Source organism: Elaeis guineensis, chromosome 13 (assembly GCF_000442705.2).
Source record: "Elaeis guineensis isolate ETL-2024a chromosome 13, EG11, whole genome shotgun sequence".
In the NCBI taxonomy this organism is placed as follows: Eukaryota; Viridiplantae; Streptophyta; class Magnoliopsida; order Arecales; family Arecaceae; genus Elaeis; species Elaeis guineensis.
This window is the reverse complement of record NC_026005.2, coordinates 76,425,534-76,447,935: the sequence shown is the minus strand read 5'-3', so window position 1 is coordinate 76,447,935 and position 22,402 is coordinate 76,425,534. Positions and strand designations below refer to the sequence as shown.

Sequence of the window (22,402 nt, the reverse complement as noted above, 5' to 3'; positions counted from 1 at the left end):
GCATATCTTGACAATTCTTCAAATTTGACTGTATATTGAGCAACTGTCATGTGGTTCTGTACCAATCGATCGAACTCTCGAAATTTCTGGAGTCGGATACTCTGAAAAAAATACTTCTCATAGAAGACCTTTCTAAATTCTTCTCATGAAAAAGGTACATCATTTGGTCCCATCTTTCCAATTTCCATCTCCCACCAATCGGCTGCCTCACCTTGTAACATAAAAGTGGCAAAAGTGACCTTATTTTCAGCAGGACATCTTAAAGCATGAAAAACCATCTCTATTGCTTTTAGCCAGCTTTCAGCTTCCATAGGATCTGAGGTCCCTGAGAATGCCGGTGGTGCATATTTTTTGAAATCTAATAAATTGATTTGACGTTCATACTGATTTTCAGCTCCTTGTTGCTGCTGGGACTGTCGCTCCTGAAATATTTGTTGTATGATCTACTGTTGTTGTCCCTGTTGCACCTCCAATATCCTCCTTATATCTTCCCTCGCAGCCACTTATTGTTGAACCAGTACTTGCATTAACTGAGCCGCAGTAATTTGTTCCCCAAGTTGAATTTCAGGTTCTCCTGGAGTTTCTTCCCCAGGAGTGACCTCTACAGGCTCAGTAGGATGTTCTTGTTGTGGTGCATCATCATCCGATGAGGGTGGAGCATTTTCTTGTTGTATAGCTGGCTCCCAAGCATTAGAGCCATCCGCAAAATGAGTAGGTCTCCGATTTCGCCCACGCTTAGTCCCTCTTGCCATGTCAACCTACACAGTTTCACTTTAGTCAGGAACTTAATAAAAATATCTCATATTAGTCAATTTCCATCTAAAAGTCTACCCATATACTCTTCCTCTGAAATGAACCTTAGGATTTCTAAACCTAGGCTCTGATACCACTCTGTCAAGCCCCAAACCCAGCACCTGAGTTGGGCACGTGACACGGCCACACAAACCCTAGAGCAGCGCCCTAAGGATCATGTAAGGCCTATTAATTTAACATTTTTAAAAATTTTAAATAACCAAGTAATTACCAAATCAATCCACTGAGTCAAAACTTAAAATCAAATGTAAACTTTGTTCAATACAATTTATTCACATGTTCATTGGTATCAGAAAACTTAAACTAACTAAACTACTAAAAGCTTCTGTTCTTATTTGCTCTCGCCCAAACCGCCCAAACTAAGCATCCTATGAGTCTGAAAAAAAAATAAGAAGGAAATATGAGCTTCTCCAACTCAGTAAGAATCACTGCACATGTACATCAAGCCAGTAGATAAAATTTATATTTCTAAAACCAATACAATTGAGAAAACTCATAGGTATATAATAACTGGAATATTGTCACAAATATGCATATGTATCATCATACATCATCAGGTGAAATCTTTATTCATTGTTGAATTCATATTATATGTTTCATCTTTCACATCTTCGGATTGACAACCTTTTATTCTTTTTTTTTTTTGACTTTGGACTAACCAGGATCATGCGACGATCTTTTATTCGGATCGATTTCTGTGATCTTCCTCGGATCGAACTATTTATGATCTTTCTCGGATCAAAATGGCCATGATCTTTCTCGGATCAAGTTCTTCCACACATAAGCCTATGGAGGCTGTCCCAGGCATAAGCTCCTGGCTGGCTATTCCACATGACAAGATCAGTCCAAACCATATTCTCTTCTTTTTTTTATTTTATTTTATGGACGTATACCATTAATCAATTCAAATTTTGTAGTGTACTAAAAAATAAACATGTCATAACTATATAATCATGCCATCATATGCGTTGATGAAAACATATTCATGCTCGCAACCACACAAGTAAATATCAACATTTTACATATGATAAATTCATTGATCTCAAATCCAACGATGCAAAACTAACAGTAAAATAATATATACATGTGATGATGATCATGTATAATGATTTTTACCTCGATCAATGAAAAATCAATTTCACAGCCTTATAGTCTGAAAATCAAAACCCTACTCGTTGTCTCCCTGGTCGTTGGACTGTTCTCCTACCAAACAAAACAAATTAATTTAACCAATTTTTTTTTTTAATTTATATATTGAGGTTTATCGAAACTCTTACCTATGTTCCACCCCTTTTTTTATATATATATAAATTTAATTTTTATTTATTTATTATATATATATATGTATATATATATATTTAATATATATATATTTATTTATTTATTTATTTAGAGAAGAGAGAAGAGGCTTCTTCTTCTCTTCCCCACGGTCAAAAACAGGGGACCCGCGCTCTTTCCGAGCGCCTCCCCCTCATCCGGCCAGGTGAGCCACCTCCGGCCACCCTTTCCGGCAAAGACTCGACGACGGCGAGGCTGCCGTCTCAGTGGCAGCCCCACCCCCCTTTGTTGTCGTTTGCGGAAGGAGAAAAAAAAAACGTAAACAGGGGTGTCTCTGTTTGAGCCCGAACTGGCACCTCGCTGGCTTCCAAGCACCCAATGGCCGGAGAGATTAATCCGAAAGGGAGGAAGAAGGAACGTATCTTGTTCCGGCAGCCAAAAATAGCTCCGACGGCCCTTCTCTTCTGATCAATCCTCACGACGCTCTTTTTTGCCAAAGTCCTTCAAATTCCTTTAATTTCTTTGAAATTTTGTTGTAAGATTCTAAGGAAGGAAAGTTGGTCTTTATAGAGGAGGTTTCCTACTCTAGCCGGACTCCTCGAGTCCGATTTCGTCGGAAACGGAGAGGAAGAAGACTCCGGTTAGGAGTCTTCCTCTTCCTCTGTAATTTTTTTTTTTTTTTTTTGGGCCGTCTGAGCTACAGCCCAAGTACCTGGGCTGTTACAGTTACCTCAAATAATTTCAAAAGGTTCAACTTTTAAATCTGTATATGGATTGAATGACCTTGCAGTGGGATATGATGCTTATGCTGTATATACATGTGTGTACTTACCACAACCAGAGCAGAAGAGAGAACAAGGATGATATCTTGCTCAAAGAAAGCCAAACACTAACCTTTGGAAGAAAGAATACGCTGCCATGCTAATACACCTTTTCAGTTACCTGTATTAAATGTGATTTTTTTTTTTTTTCTGGGGTAAATCGGATAAATTGAACCAAACGAGCATAAATACATCCGTGGAATCAGCAAACAAAATATTTAACAACGAATCAGGAAGATAAGCTTGGAAATAAATACATCAAGATCCAATCTTAAGCTTGGAATATTCAACAAAATAAACGCATTGCGCATCTTTAAGCTTGTTAATGGTTCTGAGGCGCAGTTGCGGTTTGGGCTCCATCTTGGGTCCATCAGGCAAGTCCAAGACCTGAATCAACTGGTTAGCAAAATGAGCCCAAGCCAGGCAGCGCAAGGTGGCTTTTCTTTCTGGAAGATGGGTGGAAAGGAGGTAAGCGACAGTGTCCCATGTACGTCTTGAATTTGTTCTCGGGCTCTACTCGGTAGGTGAAACCTTAAGATACATTTGACTCTTGTCTGTTTGTGTCTTGGAATTAGATTCATTCATTGCTTATTCACCAGCAAGATCAAAGTTAGGGTGTGTCTAATCAAGTTTGGGTTGGGTCATTCATCAGAGTTTTTTGTTTTTTTTTTAGCTCAACATTTTGTTGCATCCAGTATAGCAGGTCAGATGAACTCATTTCATAATCATTGCCTCACAATAAACTCATTTTTGAACCGAGGCTTTACGGCCAGGGTTCGGATTATTCCTTTCGTATAAAAGAATGATTGATCTTTTTTTGTGACGTCAATTGTTGGATCGTACCTTGCATAATTTTTAAAAAATGGCAAACTCCTTTCAGTCTACAACACAAAATCACGTAGCTAATATATATCATGCTTTGAAATATATGCAAAGTGCGATCCTACGGTGGATGTCGTGAAAGAAGTCCATCATTCTTTCGCATCCAAAATACAACCCGAACTCCTACAGTTCTATCCCGTACAAAGTTCAGGTTGCACCGCGACTTTAGGCTCACCAATAATGCGGCTATTGAAAGCTAGCTAGTACAAGTTCGATTTTTCTTCTTCAGAAAGATGTTTGTTTATTTACTTCCACATATTTGCAAATGCGTGGAATGCCGAGCAATCAACCAAAGAGCAACCCGTACAGATATCATCCGCGGCCAACTTCACATGCAAACAAACGTGACCTAAACTTTGTAACATAAATGATATCAACGTGAAGATACTAGATAGTATTTTTTTTTAGCAAGTGTAGTCTGTGTAGATCATAAAGAGCATATATGCCGAACATGCAAAGTTACAAATCCTTAACTATATATGGAGGGTTGGAGCGTAGGTTAATAGTTTTTTTGAGCAAATTGAAGGCGAGGATAGCTGGGCAACAAGGGAAGATAGGAGCATAAAATGAACACGCAAGCTTTTTTTTCTCCCCATTCCTGTCCTTTCCTATCGTGCACCACCTATTGAATTAGATACGAGACTTGTCCCACTACCACTGAGGATATTTGACCCTTTATGAACGGTAAAAAAGTTTGATCGGACTCTGAAGTTCTCAACACCTTTTTGCTAGTACTTCCGTGACAAACCATGCATTTCTTAAACCTTACCTAGTTATCTAGCTAGTAGAATAAGAGCACTTGGGACCATTTTGGGGCATATAAAGTGAGGAACTACTTCCCATATTAAGATGAAAACGTATGTTACCTTATTCAACGCTTCACCGACTATCTGATCTTATGACATTACAAAGCTACAGGCATTCAAAGAGGTGAAGATACTACGACATCATATGCCCCCCGTGTCAAACATGTTTCAGCTTCTGGGGCCTCATATGAACATTAAAACAAAGTCAATATGCGACAGCTTGTCTACAAGGTCGTGAGTTCAAACACCAAATACACAACCTCATGTTGTTCTCGTGACCACCTCTGTTTGCTCAGCATGTAGAGAGGCTTGATATCTCAAATTTATCAACCATGAACTTCCAAGCATTTAGGTACATGGAGTGCATCACATTTGTTACATCTGATGTTGATTCTTGTCGTTGACATCGGGAGGTTTAATGTAAGATGGTACAAGTCATGGAGGAAGGAAGAGGAAAAGCCATAGGCTGAAAGAGATGGTGAAGTAAGAATGTTTTTTTCTTTTTTATTTATGGGAAATTTGATGTCCTATGAGGGCCTACGCTACTGAAGAAGAAAGCAATGTGACCATGCTTCGTGATCAGCCAAAGTGGCTCGAGAATGGACTGCAAGGGTGCAATGCCATGTTAGTTGTCACCAAGGAGTACATCCATCATTGTTCGCCAAGCCATGAGATGTTTTGGGCAGGATATACATGGTGGGGCTGTCATGTGAATTTAACCCTTCTTAGTTCTGCCACTGCAAGACCACATGGCCCCCATGAGCCCATGCAACCTAAATGTTAACACTGGGGCATGGAAGTCTTGCGATGTGGAACGACAAGGTATATTACTTCTTCTCACAACTAGTCCAATATGATATGATATGCCATAATTGTTCATGTTTATGGCTGTGGGTTTTATGTCTTGCACCAATATCGAGGACATTCATTAGTAAATGCTTGGTTGGTTTGCGCACGTTATGGCAGTTACACAGCATGGCCAACATCAAGCATCAGCAGGCCAGGACCAGTGGGACATGATGGGAGCCAGAGGAGGAAGAGGAAATTATATCATGTGGGTTTGCCTTGGCACTTCAAACCTCCGAAGCTTCTATGATCCATAGCGAAAGAACTCAACAAATGTGGCAAGAGAATTAAAATAACATGAAAGAACGTGAGCACCAAACTAAAACTTCTAGCATAAAAAAAACACACTGTATGTCACCTAGCAGATAAAACATAAATAAGACTTCAGACGGATTTGTAGTTAGCATTCTAATCTTAATAATTTCATTATGAGATATGCACGAAAGATAATGCTTAGGTCTTTCGAATGGCAAAAAAAATAATTCTAGGAACTTTTAAGATACTAATCTTCTTCCTCCTTTGAATTCTTTTCTTCATGGCGGAGGCAGTATGCTCTTCTTGTTGCTAGTTCTCATTTTATTCGATCTTTCTAGATGGAAAACACATAGATATCCAGACAAACATAGAGAGTGATCTAGAGAGAGAGAGAGAGATCCATTAAGAAGTGAAGGGGGCCATATGTAAATTCGTCATATTATATCAAGGACGTGGTGGTATCTTTATGTGAAAAAAAGCCTTTCGTGCATGAATCCACCATCGGATCGCAGAATAATAGCTTCCAAATATATGCGGATGGATAAGAAGGAACTTAGACTGCTTTGAAATTTACACAAAGTACGGTCAAATAATCAAGAAGATCAAGTGCTTTTCCGCGCAAAAGATACGGACCGCACCGATTATATCATCGTAAATGAACTTGATCATAACCAAAGAAGTTAAGATTGAAAGAAAGTATCGATAGACAAAATAAAAAGATCGAAGGGATGAAGGGTAAAAGCAGCATTATTAACAATGGCCATGAGACCGAGCTAGCTAACTTCCATGGTAATGAACACCACTTTTCTTACGGTGGCTCCTATAAATTTTTGCAAAGGCAGATTTTTTTTTTTTTTTTGGTATAATGAAAGGCGGATTTGTTTTCTTGCAGTTGTTACAATAGTAGTGCCAACTGTCCCGCAAAAATCATATTAAACAGAGAACCAGAGTGCATCATCCAAGTCCTTGCTTTGAGTTTATATTATATTGATTAGGACTCGAAACCAAAACGCGGAGCCCTTAAAATAGCTAACTTATAGGAAGTCAATGTGTAGGGTTCTAGGGTCCTTATTTTAAGTCTTGGAGTCCCCTTCGGGGAAGCTGGCCTGTAAGCGAAGCTAAACCTTTTTTGATGGAAAAATGAACCTAAAACAGATAATTTATGGAAGTCGGCGTCCGTACTCCGGTCTGTGGCTAGATTTTCACCCTTGCCTGAACGCACCCACCTCCGACAACCCGGACTTGGACACCCATCTTTGACCAGGCCCCACAACCAAGGATTACGGTGATGTCGTATGATGTAACTTATCGGTCGGACCGACGTGCGTCGGTTCGAGACGGACGCCGTCTAAGGTGGGTCTCTTCCGATAATTTAACACCAACAAGTTGCGTGACCTTAGCCTTACTTCTACGTGACATGTAACATGACCGCCTTGTAAAAGTATAATTCCACGAAATATAGGGTAGAAGAGCAAAAACATAGAAAGCCGTCAGATGAAAAAACGCAGGATAGAGAAATGTGGTTAATATCCAATGTGCTCTCTGCGTCCCAAGATTTCCTACCAAATTAAATATATATATAAATACATACAATCAGACCCTCTCGGCTCATGCATCATAGGATGCGGTGCATCACTAGATGATCGCCGTCAAGAAATGAACTGTCATTAATAATGTGGTATGCATTTGTAGGCTAGCTTATTGAATGATCATCCATCTCTTGATAGCTGATTATACTAACTAATAAATATAAATATTACGGTGCAACTGCATACCGTAAAAGATTCATGCTCCAATACATTAGAGATAATTCAAAAAGATTTAAATCTTAGTTATTTATTTCATTTATTTTGACGATCCAAATGTAGCAAGAGTCACCCTCTAGCAACTTGCGCTTTTCCATCGCATAGCTTTTGTTTACCTACAAAAGAGGGCGACTGTTGGAAGATTTTAATTGGTCCCCGTGGGTCCATTCCGCCAACCATGTGACGATGACAGAAAGCAGCACTTCAGGCCTTTTGGGGTGGAGAAACTGAAATCAGTGAGCTGAAACATACGGCGATTGCTTGGTTTTCGGATTTGATTTGGAGCTTTTGTGCATATCGATCAAACCGGAGAAAGGTATAAGAAGAGCTCCCATATATAGTAGGTTTTTTTTTTTTTTGGTAAAACCATATGTAGTAGGTTTGATGTGAACAATAATAGGAGCAACGAAACAAAAATCTAATCGATCCCTCTTTTGAGAGAATTGAATATATGACGTACATATATTCATCTAATATATTTGACGTGATCATGTCTAACTTTGGAGAATTCTCCTGGATGCCAGATTTATTCCAAGTTTATTGCATTTTTTTTTTTTTTCTAGAGAGATTGCTAAGCAGAAATTAGGATCAGGAAGCTGTTTACAATGAAGTTTCCCTATAGAAGGAACTGAAGCTCCGAACAACAAAAACAATAATGTAACCAATCCCTCTGTTGAGGGAATTGAATAACGAAAAGATGTCCATCTGACAGATTTGGTGTGATCGTGGCTGGCTTTGGAGAACCTTCCCGGATGCTGATTTGTTCCAACTTGACTGCATATTTCTCATAAAAAAATAGGATGAGCAAAATAGGTAGCTGATTAAATCAAAGTTTCTCTAGATAGAAGGAACACCGTAAACTGATTAGCGAATCTGATAGATTTTTGTCATGCTGGTGAGATCATGGTGAATGAAATTGACCTTTCTCCCCGTGGGATTCAGGTGAATCTACTACCGAAGATACATCCTTGATTTGTTTTGTCGGAGGACTGGTTTATATTATGACTCCTGCAACCATACTAGTTTGAGTCAAACGTTGCATGGTGGAGGACTAGTTCATCACATCGCGAAAGGGATCCATTTCCGTGCACCAGTTGATACTTCCGACATCGATGAAGCCCAAGTCGGAAGTGGGTTTGGTGAAGACTCGACCGATGACCAGAGATCAATTGGTTTGAGACAAGGGCTTGAGCTCGATGGTCCTAGCACTTGGGAATGGTGGCCTAAGGTGTAATTATTACTTGGACCAGGTCCAATGGACCACGCCCAATCCCACGGTGGCTAACACGCCACATTACCCCTTGTATTTCACCAATTCTCTATTGCGCGTTATCCACCGTGCATATGCTCCCAGATTTTCCCTGGTCCACTTAGACCTGGTCCACCCAATAATTTCTCTGGGGAATTTAAGGGTCCGAAATCAAATTAATGAAGCAAAAAAAAAGTGCAGTTCAGATGGGAGTATCTTATGTCCTGGCATGAAATGACTCAAAGAGAAGCTGTTCCAGAGAAGAGATGGTACAATTTTTAAGGATCCGAAACTTAAAATTTAATCCCGTAGGACCCATGGGCTCTAAAGGGCTCGTCACGATGCTGACCGTTGGATCGCACGTTGCACAGCTCTCAAAGCACCCGGAAGAGGCTCATCCATCGGTCTGCACAGATCTCAAAACGAATATTGCGCGATCCGACGATGGTTTCCCGCGAAGGAGCAGGAACCTTTCTATCGGGCGAAAGATACAACCCTGTCCGCTTCCAAATTACATAGGCATGGTGTCGGTGTTTCGCCGTTGCCTTAGACCATCACCTATCATCATCCAAGGAAAAAAAAAAAAAAGAAAAACCTATGGGATATTTGTTTGTCGGCAGCCTCTTTCTCTTCTCTCTCTCAGCAGAAAGACTATATAATAACCCCAAGCTCTCCATCCCACAGGCATCACCAAAACACACTCTAGTGCTCTTTCTCCTCTGCCCTTTCTCTCCATCATTATCAACCTTTTTAAAGCGCATCTCTTACCCACACACCAAAATGAATAAGAATCTGCTCTCAAGAAAGGCGGCATGCAACTCCCATGGACAGGACTCCTCTTACTTCCTAGGGTGGCAGGAGTATGAGCAGAACCCTTATGACCCAATCTCCAACCCAGATGGAATCATTCAGATGGGCCTTGCAGAGAACCAGGTTAGCACCATCAAACACCATACAACGATCTGCCTTTTTTATTATTCATCAAAAAATAATAATAATAAAAAAAAAAAAAAAAAAAAAACTCTGCTATGTTCACATGAAGTAGTGCAATGACGCTAGTCTCTACTTTTCTCTCGTCATCTTTGGGCAGCTGTCATTTGATCTTATCGAGTCGTGGCTCGAGAGCCACCCCGACCCAGCGGGGTTCAAGAGAGACGGCGCGCACATATTCCGCGAGCTGGCCCTCTTCCAGGATTATCATGGCTTGCCAGCTTTCAAAAAAGTAAGCCCACCCATTCAGCTGTCCGGTCTCCATCAACCGCGTGACATTCTTTTCTTTTTAAACCGACAATAAATTTATTCTTTCAAGCAATCATCAAGAGACCGTTTACGTTATGAATTAAAGACACGGCAAAAGTTTTTTTTTTTTTTTTTTCCTTTTCTTTCTTTGATCGAAGTTTGCAACGTAAATACTGACAGGCACTGGCGAATTACATGGGATACTTGAGAGGGAACAAAGTAAGGTTCGAACCCAACAACCTTGTCCTCACGGCGGGTGCCACTCCGGCTAACGAGACTCTCATCTTTTGCCTTGCCGACCCCGGCGAAGCATTCCTTCTCCCAACTCCATACTACCCAGGGTAACCATTGCTTCTGCCGTATTTTTTTCATTGTGATGTTTGTACCGTCTATAAATGCGCCTGACATCAGTTTATATAATTTCCGACAGGTTTGATAGGGATCTCAAATGGCGAACCGGAGTGGAGATTGTTCCCATCCATTGCTCGAGCTCCAATGGCTTCCAAATCACGAAAACCGCTCTAGAAGAAGCGTATCAACGGGCCAAAAAGTGCAACTTGAGAGTAAAAGGAGTCTTCATAACCAACCCATCCAATCCGTTGGGCACCACCACAACCCGACCTGAACTCGACACCCTTATCGACTTTGTCCTCGCCAAAGACATCCATCTCATCAGCGATGAGATCTATTCGGGGACCACCTTCGACTCCCCAGGGTTCATCAGCGTTGCAGAGGCCATGATCGGTCGAGACAATGTTTCCCACCGCGTCCACATTGTTTACAGCCTCTCCAAAGATCTTGGGCTCCCGGGATTCCGAGTCGCCGCAATCTACTCCGGCAACGACGACGTCGTGGCTGCTGCTACCAAGATGTCAAGCTTCGGCCTGATCTCCTCCCAAACTCAGTACCTCCTCTCGGTGTTGCTCTCCGACAAGGACTTCACGATAAAATACACCGAGGAGAACAAGAAGAGGCTTAAGGAGAGACATGGGCAGCTCGTCGATGGACTCCGGGATGCCGGTGTGAGCTGTTTAAAGAGCAACGCAGGGTTGTACTGCTGGGTGGACATGAGACACCTGCTCAAGTCCAAGACATTTGAAGAAGAGATGAAACTATGGAAGAGGATAGTGCGCGAAGTGGGACTGAACATCTCGCCGGGCTCTTCATGTCACTGCATCGAGCCCGGGTGGTTTCGCGTCTGCTTTGCTAACATGTCGATCGACACCCTCGATGTCGCTTTGCGACGCCTCAAGACCTTCATAGATTCCGGTCTCAGCAGCCATGACTCAGGCCGCCGCGTAAGAAGGCCGTCGCTGGCCAAGTGGGTGCTGCGGTTATCATCCTGGGATCGCAAGTCTGAACGATAAGGTACTTGGCTAGGGAGAACGCGTGACTGTTCTTAGATTTTTCTCTTTTTTTTTTTTTTTTATCTCTTTAGCTAGCTCTTCGTGTATGCATTATTTCTATCTTTACCTTTTTTTTTTTCCTCCTTGGACCACTCAATCCCTTCTTGATGTAGTCAAAGTTTCATGTCCAAGAGAGTTTGTTTTGACTCGAATTCAGTTCAGTTGTTTAGTTCCCATGTATTACTTAAATGATGTTACTGAAGTCTTCGTCCAAAGTCAGACATAGTATAACCAGCTATTTTTTTTGGTTTTTTAAGTAGAAAGTAGTACCAGCCATTTGATTCTATACCATAACATTACTTATAAAATAAGCATACTGACTAACATCTAATGAGTGATGAGTAATAAAAATGCAGAAGTACCATGCATGATGCTGTCATGACTCCTGTGTTACACAATCCAAAACGAAGCCCCTGCATCCCCATGAACCAGTCTTAATTGACAACTTAAGGCATGGTTAATGGATCAGATTTAGTTGCAATCTCTAATGCACCGACAAAGTCGAGGAAAAATTATCTCAGGATTATGTATTATCTGACCGTGGATGTTTCGCTGTCCATTAATTTTCTGTCTAGCTCGAGGCTTGACCGTGAATACATTTTAACGAAAGATAAAGCCATGAAGTAAAGGTCCACCAGCATGAGCCGGCTTAACTATAAATGTTGAATAATGGGTTTTGCCCGCCGCAGAAACCACAAAACAGTGGTCGGACATAGATTGTTTGCTGAGGGTTGCGGTCATTGGTGTGTCTTGCCTTGCTTCTTGAAACCGACCATACACTTTCTGTACAGATGTAGGGGGTCCACGTACTTTTAAAGCCCTGTTAAGCGGTAGCCATGATTAAGAATAGCATCCTTGCTTACAAAAGCAATGAATGGTTGCTTGACAGTGGGGCATGGTTAATGTGAAACTCCCAGGATCTTCGATTGCTTCAACTAAAATGCGTTGTAAAGACTACGCGGTTCCGTTTATACTTTGAGACCACTGACCACATGTATCTTTTTGCGTGTTAGAAAACGCGCTTTCTCCTCTCATCCCTATCTTTTAACCCATGAACCAATAGATTATTGTACTTTTGGAGTTCTAATATATAATTAACGGTTTAATACTGGCCTGTAGTTCCACAGGACAAAAGTGGAGCTCTCAAACCAACGGGGCAATGATTTGGCTACTTCTAAGTTTGGCATGTTCTTGTTCCACCTACCCTAATGTATGACCGTCACAAGCTTGAAACAATTTGGTGTATCCACCCTGGGAGCGTTTGGTGGTTGCATCTTATTTTTCCTCTGTGCACATCAACTTTAATTTTTTTTCTTTCCACATCGATCAGCTTACTATCTTATATCAACCACAGCCACAATTGGATGCTGATTGAGACTGTTAATTTGAAGGATTATTATATACTTTTCCCATTGATAAGACAGGAGGTAAAGTTTTTTTTTTTTTTTTTCTTTAGAAAAAGGGAGAATGGAGGAAGCAAGGAGCCTCCCTCTATTTATTAATGAGATGAATTATGTGCAAGTGAGAAGGAAGTGATGAACTTTGATGTAAAATCTGACCATCCAATTGAAAGAGTTTGGGTCTATTAGATCTGATCCTTTTTAATTAACAGTAGTCCGAGTCTTTGGGCATGCATGTGGTAGTCGCCCACATCGTATTTCATATTTTTTTCTATTCAGTTCGTGTCTTGAAGTTTAGAGTTGGCAGTCTCGTATCGTTGCTTATAAATAGTGCTGCATCTCGTGTAAAATTAATTAAATTGTTCTCTCTTCTATTTTTTTCAGAAATATAAGCTTTCTTATTCCCACACGAGCCCTTGTTCTTCTTCTGTTCTATATCTATTTTACTGTAGCATAGCAGAAGTCCATTTGTTGATTTTTCAATAGGAAGAAAGAGAAAATACAAAGGCAAGATCCGAAATTCAATTAGAAAAATCATGAACAAGAGTCATCAATCTATTCTATAATGCCCTATGACTTGCTATATATCCCCTTTGCTGATCATAGGTGTTGCTAATTGAGAAATATATAAAAAATCTTTTGTACAGTGGAATACACCAAACAGCTTCTTTTAGTGAAAATTCTCGTATTTCTTTCCTTCTGTACGTCCCAGGAAAGAGCTGCACATAGCTGTCTCCTGCTCTCCTCATAGATGGCTGAGATTTTCTCTGTCTCCAAATGGTCCACCCCTCGGAGGTTCAATTGAATCTTAATAGAGTTACATAAGCTATACGAGTGAAAGAGCATCTAATGAAGAGATGGGTCACCGATTCCATCCATAAGCCACATAGAACATATTTTTGGCTTGTCAAACTTTCTTAGCCAATACTTTCTCTATATGAAGTTTATTTTCAAAAGCAAACTAGAGAAATACCTTGACTTTTTCTAGCACTTTCCAAATAACGTTGTAGTAAGGACAGAGGAGACCACTGTTGTTAATCGATGAATATATAGAAGGATTCAACTGAGAAAACTTCAATCGGAGTAAGCTTCCATATGGGCACAATCGTAACTCTCGATGGTTTGATAAGAGAGAAGGCCTAAAAGTGCTTCAAGCTAGTCTGATTGCATTCTTGTTAGAGGGTCTCTAAGTTTAATGTGCCAAAATGACCATTAATAGGACATAATTGAGCAATTGGGGTTAATGGCTCAAGAGTACAAGTCTTCAAAAAATGATGAAAGTGGCTTTTGACTTACCCAAGTGCCCTTTTAGAAATGGATATTGTTGCTGCAAGTCTCCGGCCTAAGATGCACTCTTGTTCTTGCATATTCTCTTTCCTCTTCAAATGGGCGCTTAGGCTCTTTCTTTAGCACCAAACTGTTGCTGTAAATTTTCGATTTGGGAGGTACGATTATAGTTCGACTCCTTCCGATCTGGGTGCTTGGTCTTAATCTGAGAATTGGAACGAACCCTACAAATCAAATCCACTCTCATCGAAAATTCTTCGATGACTTAAGAGCATGAGATTGGGTTATTTTCTGGAGTAGAACTTATTTGAGGATCTCATATACCCCCCCTTTATATAGGGGGGAGCAGTCAAAATTTACCCCTCAAATTTAGTTATGGAAGAGAGAATCAATACTCATGTTCGTTAGAGATAAGAGTGGTAGGTTATAGATGTTAATTGCGTGATATTAACTTACGTACGTACCTATATTTTAAAAAAATCATCTGAGACTCTAAAGCATTATTTTTTCTTCTATAACGGTCTATCGGTGTTGGACCTTATTTTTTATCATCGGTATATATGATCCCGACCCTAGGCCAGTGTGTATCCAATTTGGAGGTTGGAAAGGCTTCGATATCATAAAGTTGCTTTACATCGATTTTCTAATTTTGTCTTCTGGACGTTCAAAGGAGTTTTGCCTTCCTCTTAAGTCGTCGGCAAAGTATCTGAGGTGTGTGCTTAACCATAATCCGACAAGTAGAAGGTCGGATTGGGTAGCGGATTTCCCCCATAACAAATATCATTTTCATCACCTAATTGGAAAGAAAGACTTCCAAAAAGCAGCTAGTTTTTTATTAATAGCTTTCTAAATAGGATAGAGTGCCTTAAGGCTTTTCTTTAGATCTCATTCCAATTTTTTTCCTTATATAATAGGTACTTTTGATTTGCTTCCACCAAGAACTATCTGATCCATAGGTGAACTTCCAAGCCTATTTGACTGACAAGGCAAGTTCATTTGCTCAATATTCTTAGTGCTTAGACTTCTTGTTCCTTGGACCTGTATACAATATCCCAATTAACAATATAATTGAAACCACCAACTGTCTCCCTTCCTTTCCATGAAAATGGACGGCACATTTGACCTATCCTGTTCACCATCCATTTGGGCATTTTGAATATTGACATTAAACTATAATAGGAGGATAAGGTTGTGAGCATCAAATTGATTAAAGTAGCTATTCTACCCTAAGAGAGAAATTATCCCTTCCTTGTAGCCAATCTTGAGTGAATCTTTTATAGCAAAGGCATCCAACATTATCTTGGGACTTCAAAAAGGTCTAAATAAAGTTATATTTTTATCATTCTATATTTGGCATTTCAAAAAAAGGTCGCAGTTGGTCTCCTTGCTTTTTGGCTATTTGAATTAATTATTACCATCCAGCTGGACACTGTTAGGACTAACGGATTAGGTATGTTAGTTTTTGATCCAGTGGTGATCCTCTTGGCATGACAAGGAGAGAAAAAGAAAGATGGCAAAAATAAAGTCACAAACTGGACAAAGAGATTGGATGCCATCTTGTTATAAAAAGGCGTTTGGATGTGATCATCTCACCAAGTATTTAATTATGATTCTTGTCCAAAATTTTCTTGCTTTTGAATTGCTCTACCGTTGTGTTTCTTAACTCTTATTGTTTAACAGCTGGCCTCTACTTCTATGATTAATTTATAAGATGCAAACATAAGGTAGTCGGTGAAAAATGATATGCAAATAATAGAAAGCGCCAATGATATACTGATGTGGGTAATTCAGATCCACAATCTTACGGAGACATTTGGTTCGTAACCGAAATCAAAATGAGAATGAAAATCGAAATAGCTTGGAATCAGAATCGGAATGGTCAAATCTCTCGAAGTGTTTGGTTCGTGATTTAAATCGAAATCGAAATTGAAATGAAAAATTGAATCCATAGAGAAGAGTAGGGATTGAGTTCTATATAAATTGATCTATTTTCATTCCATCCTGCAATCGAAATCAGAATGGAACTCCTCCCAACCAATTGGTTGGAATGGGAGTCACCTATTCCGATTCCGATTTCGATTCCAGACCTCCACTCTCCTCAACCAAACACCCCCTACATGTTGGCATGGCTACTACTCTAATTGTATGATTAATCTATAAAATGCAAACATAAGTGCTCAAAAGATTAATGTTATATAAATAGATGAAAACACTATCATGCCCACGTTGGTCATTTACGTAAACAGCCTTACATGTTGATGTAGCTGAATGATGTTAGCAGCACATAATCATCAACATATATATATAATGTTGGCTTTTGCTATGATGATCTAAAATGCTGAATCATCATTTTCACTTAAAAAAGAACTGGCTGTTTGATTAAGAAAAAAAACTTAAGATTCTCTACCGGTAGCTGCATATAGAACGGGATTGGTGTGCATAATTTTTTCAACATCTAGGGCTAATCTACAATAGAAAACAATAGCTAGTGTGATAAATTTTGAAAATTCTCGAAATATTTTCAAAAGTCTTTTCTCCTCCAATTCATGATTTGTTCTCTGAAGCCAGTGTTTCTCCATCTTCAATTGTTGAAAAGCATGGAAGAAAGGCTGTGGAGAATGAGATCACGGTATGTTGAGGTAGCGGGCAAGGAGATCAAGGCAGTGTGATAGATACAAAAGTAGGTTTATGATCGATTTTCTTTCAAAAAAAAAGCAGATGAGGGGAGGGGAGCAGTGAGGCCACTAGCCACTGACGTGGGGAGGCAATTGACATAGAGAATTGGCAAGCCATAGAGGCGGTGGGCAAGGGGAGAAGAAAGCACGATAGATGGAAAAGGAAGTAAATATTCTTTTTTAAGTAAAGAAAAATAAGTAGACTAGGAGAGTGTGGAAAGGTGGTCAACGTAGAGAAGTTGTTAGCATAAAGAGATGGTTGGTGCATAGAAGCGGTGAGTGAGGGAAAGGGATGGTGCGATGGATGGGGCTGATGCAGAGAGGTGGCTAGACCGATGCCCGGAGGTAGTTGGTGAAGGGAGGGGGCAGTGAGGGCAGGGGGGGTGGAGAGGCTATTGGCACGAAGAGGGGGTCGATGCGTGGATGTAGCAAGCAAGGAAGGGAGGGAGCGGTGAGGAGAGAGGGGTGATATTGAAAATTACTTAATTAGGAAAGCCAATCCATTTTCCAAAAAAGAATATTATGGATTATCATTTTGGTGACTTGCTGAAATGAGAATTTTTTAATGATTCCTATCCAATGGATGACCGGGATGTTTCTATAAAAAATATTTAAGCAGTACCGTAGCAACTTTCTATAATATTTGGTTATGGAATTAGCATGATACGTAGAGAGTTAGCTTAGAATTGAGCTATGAGATGACCAAAATTCATGGCTACACATATCCAATATTATGATGCAAGCTACATTGTATAGAGCACAGCATACGTTACAAATGCTTTATGCATATTAGGTCAAATGGTACAAAGAACAGACTACTATAGCATTGTTATGATTTCAGAGCTAGACCGGGAGCTAAGGCAATATAACATAATTTAAATGTAACAGAAACAATGTTTACCTAGAATGTCACTCTCATCATATTTTTCAAGGGCATGTTTTGATAGAGGGATAAACTATCAGTTATTAAACTCTACAAAGAGTCTAAGGTGGAAAGCAAAGGAGCGATGCAAGAAGCCTGCAGATCACACGATCTAAAATAGAAACTTTAGATTCCTTTTCTACGATGATTGGTTGTGTCTCAAATTTTTTAAAAATGAAAATCTACCAAAATGGTTAAACTTGTCATCGCTCGCTCACCATTGTCTCTATTTTTAGTAATCATGAACAAATATGTTCTAAGAATAGTTTATTTGAGTTTCCATATATGTCCTAAATATAAAGAATTGTGCCACCATAATATTAAAGCCTCACACCAAAAAGTTACACCATTGATCTTTACTGAGTAATCTTTTATATATATATATATATATATATATATATATATATATATATATATATATATATATATATATATATATATATATATATATATATATATATGTATGAAAGCAAAAACTATGTGTGTGTGTGTGTGCGCGTGTGTATGTATATATATATATATATATATATATATATATATATATATATATATATATATATATATATATATATATATATATATATATATATATATATATATATATATATATATATATATGAAAGCAAAAACTAAGAGAGTGGATTATCAATTTAATCTATCTACCTAAGTAGTAAATTATCAACTATGAATGCCATCTAGATCAAAATACACCTCCAATATGCCATGTAAAAATAGAGAATGTGTGAAAAGTATTATATTCTTAAAGCATTGAAAGAATCTTAAAAGCACTCATTAAAAATAGAGAGTGGCATTATGGTATTAAAATACTGAATTGAAGCCCACTCATATGAATTAAATTATGTTATGAAAGCATAGTGTTATTGTACTCTTGTAATTAAAGCCCACTCATATAAATTAAATAGAGTTCAGTGAATTATTGATGATTATTCATCATTCATTCCACTATCATTATATGTAGCCGAGAATATGAATTGACATCAGAAATTTGAAGGGACAAATACATAAGCTATTATTTTGCCATGACTATGCCGCTAAGCATTATATTATTACCTCTAAAACTAACCATTATACTCTTGCAATTAACATCCATTCATCTGAATTAAATTAGAGTTCAGCAAGTCATTGATGATTGTTCATTATTTATTCCACTATTATTATATGTAGTCAAAAATTTAGATTGATACTAGAAATTTGGATTGACAGAAATATAAGCTATTATTTTGCCAAAGATTTACCGCTTTGAATTCTATGAAATTGTTATTTATAATGACAGGATATTATTTGAAAGAAATTTTTTTATTATTGATGATATATAATATTTATCAATATTAATTTTAAAATTATTATTTATTTATTTATTATTAAAATAAATAATTAATTTTTAAAAATGATAGATTATGTGATCTAGAATCCGTGTGCAACATACGGGCACAAAACCAGCAATTTATTAAATTCAAGCTGTCAACTAAATACAGAGCCATAAAAAAGTTAAACATTAGCTATGTAATTTTTCCTTCTTCAAGCTTTTTATATTACTAGCATGTTTTTGTATATAGAATACAATATATTCTTTTCTTCTTTTTTATATTATATATATTTAAGAATAAATATTTTATATGTTGATTCTATATCGAAACTCACCTTCTTTCTTTTAAAGTTACAAGACTCTGATGAGGTTACTCTTGTATTTTCCTCAAAAAAAAAAAAAAAAAGAAGAGATTACTCTTTGTTCAGTTAGGAAGAGAAAAGAGTATTCACTAAGTTACATTGGCTAAAATTAATTTGCATAATAACCAAGCAAATTGCTCATCTTCCTGGCTGATCGATCAATGATATTTAACTATATTTTGTAGAGAGTATCATGTTGCTAAAATAACTAAACTAAGATAAAATCTAAATCCAAATAATCAGAATATCTCATAGAAATATGTTATAATTTTTCTATGTAACTGCTCGAAGGAAAGAGAAAAAAAGCTATATAAAAGTACTTCATAAATATATTTAGTCTTATGTAATTTGTAGATCCAATTATGCAAACTACAAATTGAGTCAAGAATGTTACCCAATAATATATATCCTTATAGCATGATTTTGATTGTAATAGTATAGATCATCGCCATGTTTTTCTCATGATGTTTTTGCTTTATTAATTAGTAAATGAATACACACACACACACACACACACACACACATACATATATACATACTTCACAAATATATTCAGTCTTCTATGATTGGCGGATCCAAATACACAAACCACAAATTGAATCAAGAATGTTACATAATGATACCTTTATAGCATGATTTTAACTGTAATTGTATAAATTGTTGCCATATTTTTCTCATGATGTTTTTGGTTATCAATTAGTAAACACTATTTTACCCAAAAAAAATAAATAAATAAAGCTGTATAAAAATACTTTACAAATATATTTAGCCTTTTGCAAGTTGTAGATCCAAATATGCAAACTACAAATTAAGTTAAGAATGCTATGCAGTGATGATATCCTTAAAGCATGATTTTGATTGCAATAGTATAAATTGCTGCCATATTTTTTTCATGATGGTTTTGATTTATCAATTAGTAAATGAAAAAAAAAAAAAAAGCTGTATAAAAATACTTCACAAATATATTTAGTCTTCTGTAATTTGTGGATCCCAACATGCAAATCACAAATTGAGTCAAAAATGCATGCTACACAATGATGCTCTTATAGCATGAATTTGTCTGCAATAGTATAATTATCACCATATTTTTCTCATGATGCATTTGCTTTATCAATTAGTATTTCATTTGAAGTAAAGATTTTGAGTCGTACATGCGATGGACCCATATATCACAACTAGCTTTATCTATGGAGACAATGATAGCTCACACTCGAGAAGAGACAAAGGATTATTGACCAGTCTCTCAAGACGGCAGTTTTCCCCCCTTCTCTACGGTGACTAAAGCCTTTCATGCTCCAAACTTCCAATCCACTCCTGTCTGGAGCCAAAAGGGATGTCTAACCCTTCCCACAGCAGCAATATTTGAAAAGCAAACAAATAAATATCATGTTGTCAAGTCTGTCCTAAGGTAATCCAAATGACAAAAAGAGTGGATCTCCTTGTCCAAGATCATGCTAATACCATCAATACTCTCCAATTGGCCTCTCTCGACGACAGAGAGGCAGCCATGGCCCCGCCCTGCCCGGCCTTCGGCAGCGATGCTCCGATGCCTGAGGTCAAAGAAGCCCATCACTCAATCATCAAGAGAAGTGGTCACATTCAATTTAATCAGGTGGGGGTGGCTACAAATTCCTACAGTCCACGATGCTTTCCATGTGAAGCACTCAGAGCCGTGTCATAGGCTGGCACGTGGGAGAAGGAGCATAAGAACCTCTGTGCAACCGATCCCTGTGTGCAAGCGCGGATGGGAGGAGCTCTGGAATGCGACGCGGTCGTGGTGACCGGGGGACAGGCCAGGGGCCCATGAGGGGAATGGCGCGCCCCCGGTTTGGGAGATAACGCCCCCACCGACCAGCCGCGCCCGGGAGTGGTGCTCCACCGTTGGCCATAGGGGAGTCAAATCAAATTGGGACACACAAATTGGCACTTATTTGAGTTTGGTATGGGCACGTACTGGTATAGGACTTTGGTAAATTATTTTTGGACCGTGACATGTTTCTGGAAGTGAATTAAACACGAGCTCCCGGACGTGGGAGGTATGATTTGGGCGAGCGTTTGGTCAATGGGAAGAAAACTTATCGTGCTGGCCATGCTCACCAGTCGACGCCTAGGAAAAAGCATGGCGTTCCACTGCAACTCGAGAGTGGAGGGTGGGGGGGAGAGCCGTGGTCGGTTGGAGATAATGGTCAAGGACTCGGTCCGAATTGGTTTCTGTTCCAGAGGCGCGGAAAGTAATGAGGATCTGCCCATTTACTTCTCGCTATACGACAAGCCTGCGGGCAACCAGAGAAGTATCAGTAGAGTCTTCCATGATCTAGCTGCGGGGAATTCGTACGATTTGAAGATATGGTAACATTTTATCAGCTGTGCGATTTTGACTCCGGAAGATTGACTGGTTTCAAAAGTGAAGGAATATTTGATATCCATTTTTCTTCGATCTATCAAACTTAGCCCAAATCTTAGTCTTTAAGCTGTGGGACAAAAAAGATTTATCAAGAATCTAGACTGGATGAAGTTTAGTTGATAAAGTGCCATGCTACACAAGAAGGCTCAATCCATGAATCCTACAAAATTTTCATTCCAATCCTACGGAAACAGCCAAACAAACCCCCAGTCATTAGAAATTCCTACAACATGGAAGGTCGAAGCAGATACCATTTGATCCATGTAAACCATAAGAAGGTTCGATGGTCCATGTGATCCATGCATCGCACGCAGTTGAGGCATCACAATGCAAAGGGGTTGCTCAATTGGATCTGTAGCGCGTGGGCGATACGGCGCTTGCTTCTGTACAGATCCACAAGACACGGGAAACTTGAGTCAATAGGGGTGCAGAAGAGTGGGAATTGAAATGTACCGTGCACTCATGTGATGAACATGCCGAGTCTGCTGCATATTGTTGACCTATTTCCTATGAACTCAGATTTTTAGAATATCCCAACATAATATCAAAAGTCAACCGACATTATATGCTGACCTGCTTTCTACCAACTTAACATTTTGAAATCTGCATGCATGTGTATGCTTAA

General features: G+C 38.8%; 1 protein-coding gene across 1 annotated transcript; it reads left to right on the top strand.

The window, feature by feature from the left end:
• The first annotated feature begins 9,451 nt into the window (after positions 1-9,451).
• On the top strand, positions 9,452-11,630 carry LOC105055886 (1-aminocyclopropane-1-carboxylate synthase 3). The gene is made up of 4 exons (XM_010937897.4): positions 9,452-9,688; positions 9,846-9,977; positions 10,175-10,335; positions 10,425-11,630. The coding sequence occupies exons 1-4, from the start codon at positions 9,536-9,538 to the stop codon at positions 11,359-11,361; spliced, it is 1,383 nt and encodes a 460-aa protein (XP_010936199.1). The 5' UTR covers positions 9,452-9,535; the 3' UTR covers positions 11,362-11,630.
• The last annotated feature ends 10,772 nt before the right edge of the window (positions 11,631-22,402 follow it).

Coding starts and splice junctions, on each gene's coding strand:
- LOC105055886 (XM_010937897.4), top strand. CDS start 9,536: ATGAATAAGAATCTGCTCTCAAGAAAGGCGGCATGCAACTCCCATGGA. Junction 9,689..9,845: donor TGGGCCTTGCAGAGAACCAG/GTTAGCACCATC, acceptor ATCTTTGGGCAG/CTGTCATTTGATCTTATCGA. Junction 10,336..10,424: donor CCAACTCCATACTACCCAGG/GTAACCATTGCT, acceptor AATTTCCGACAG/GTTTGATAGGGATCTCAAAT.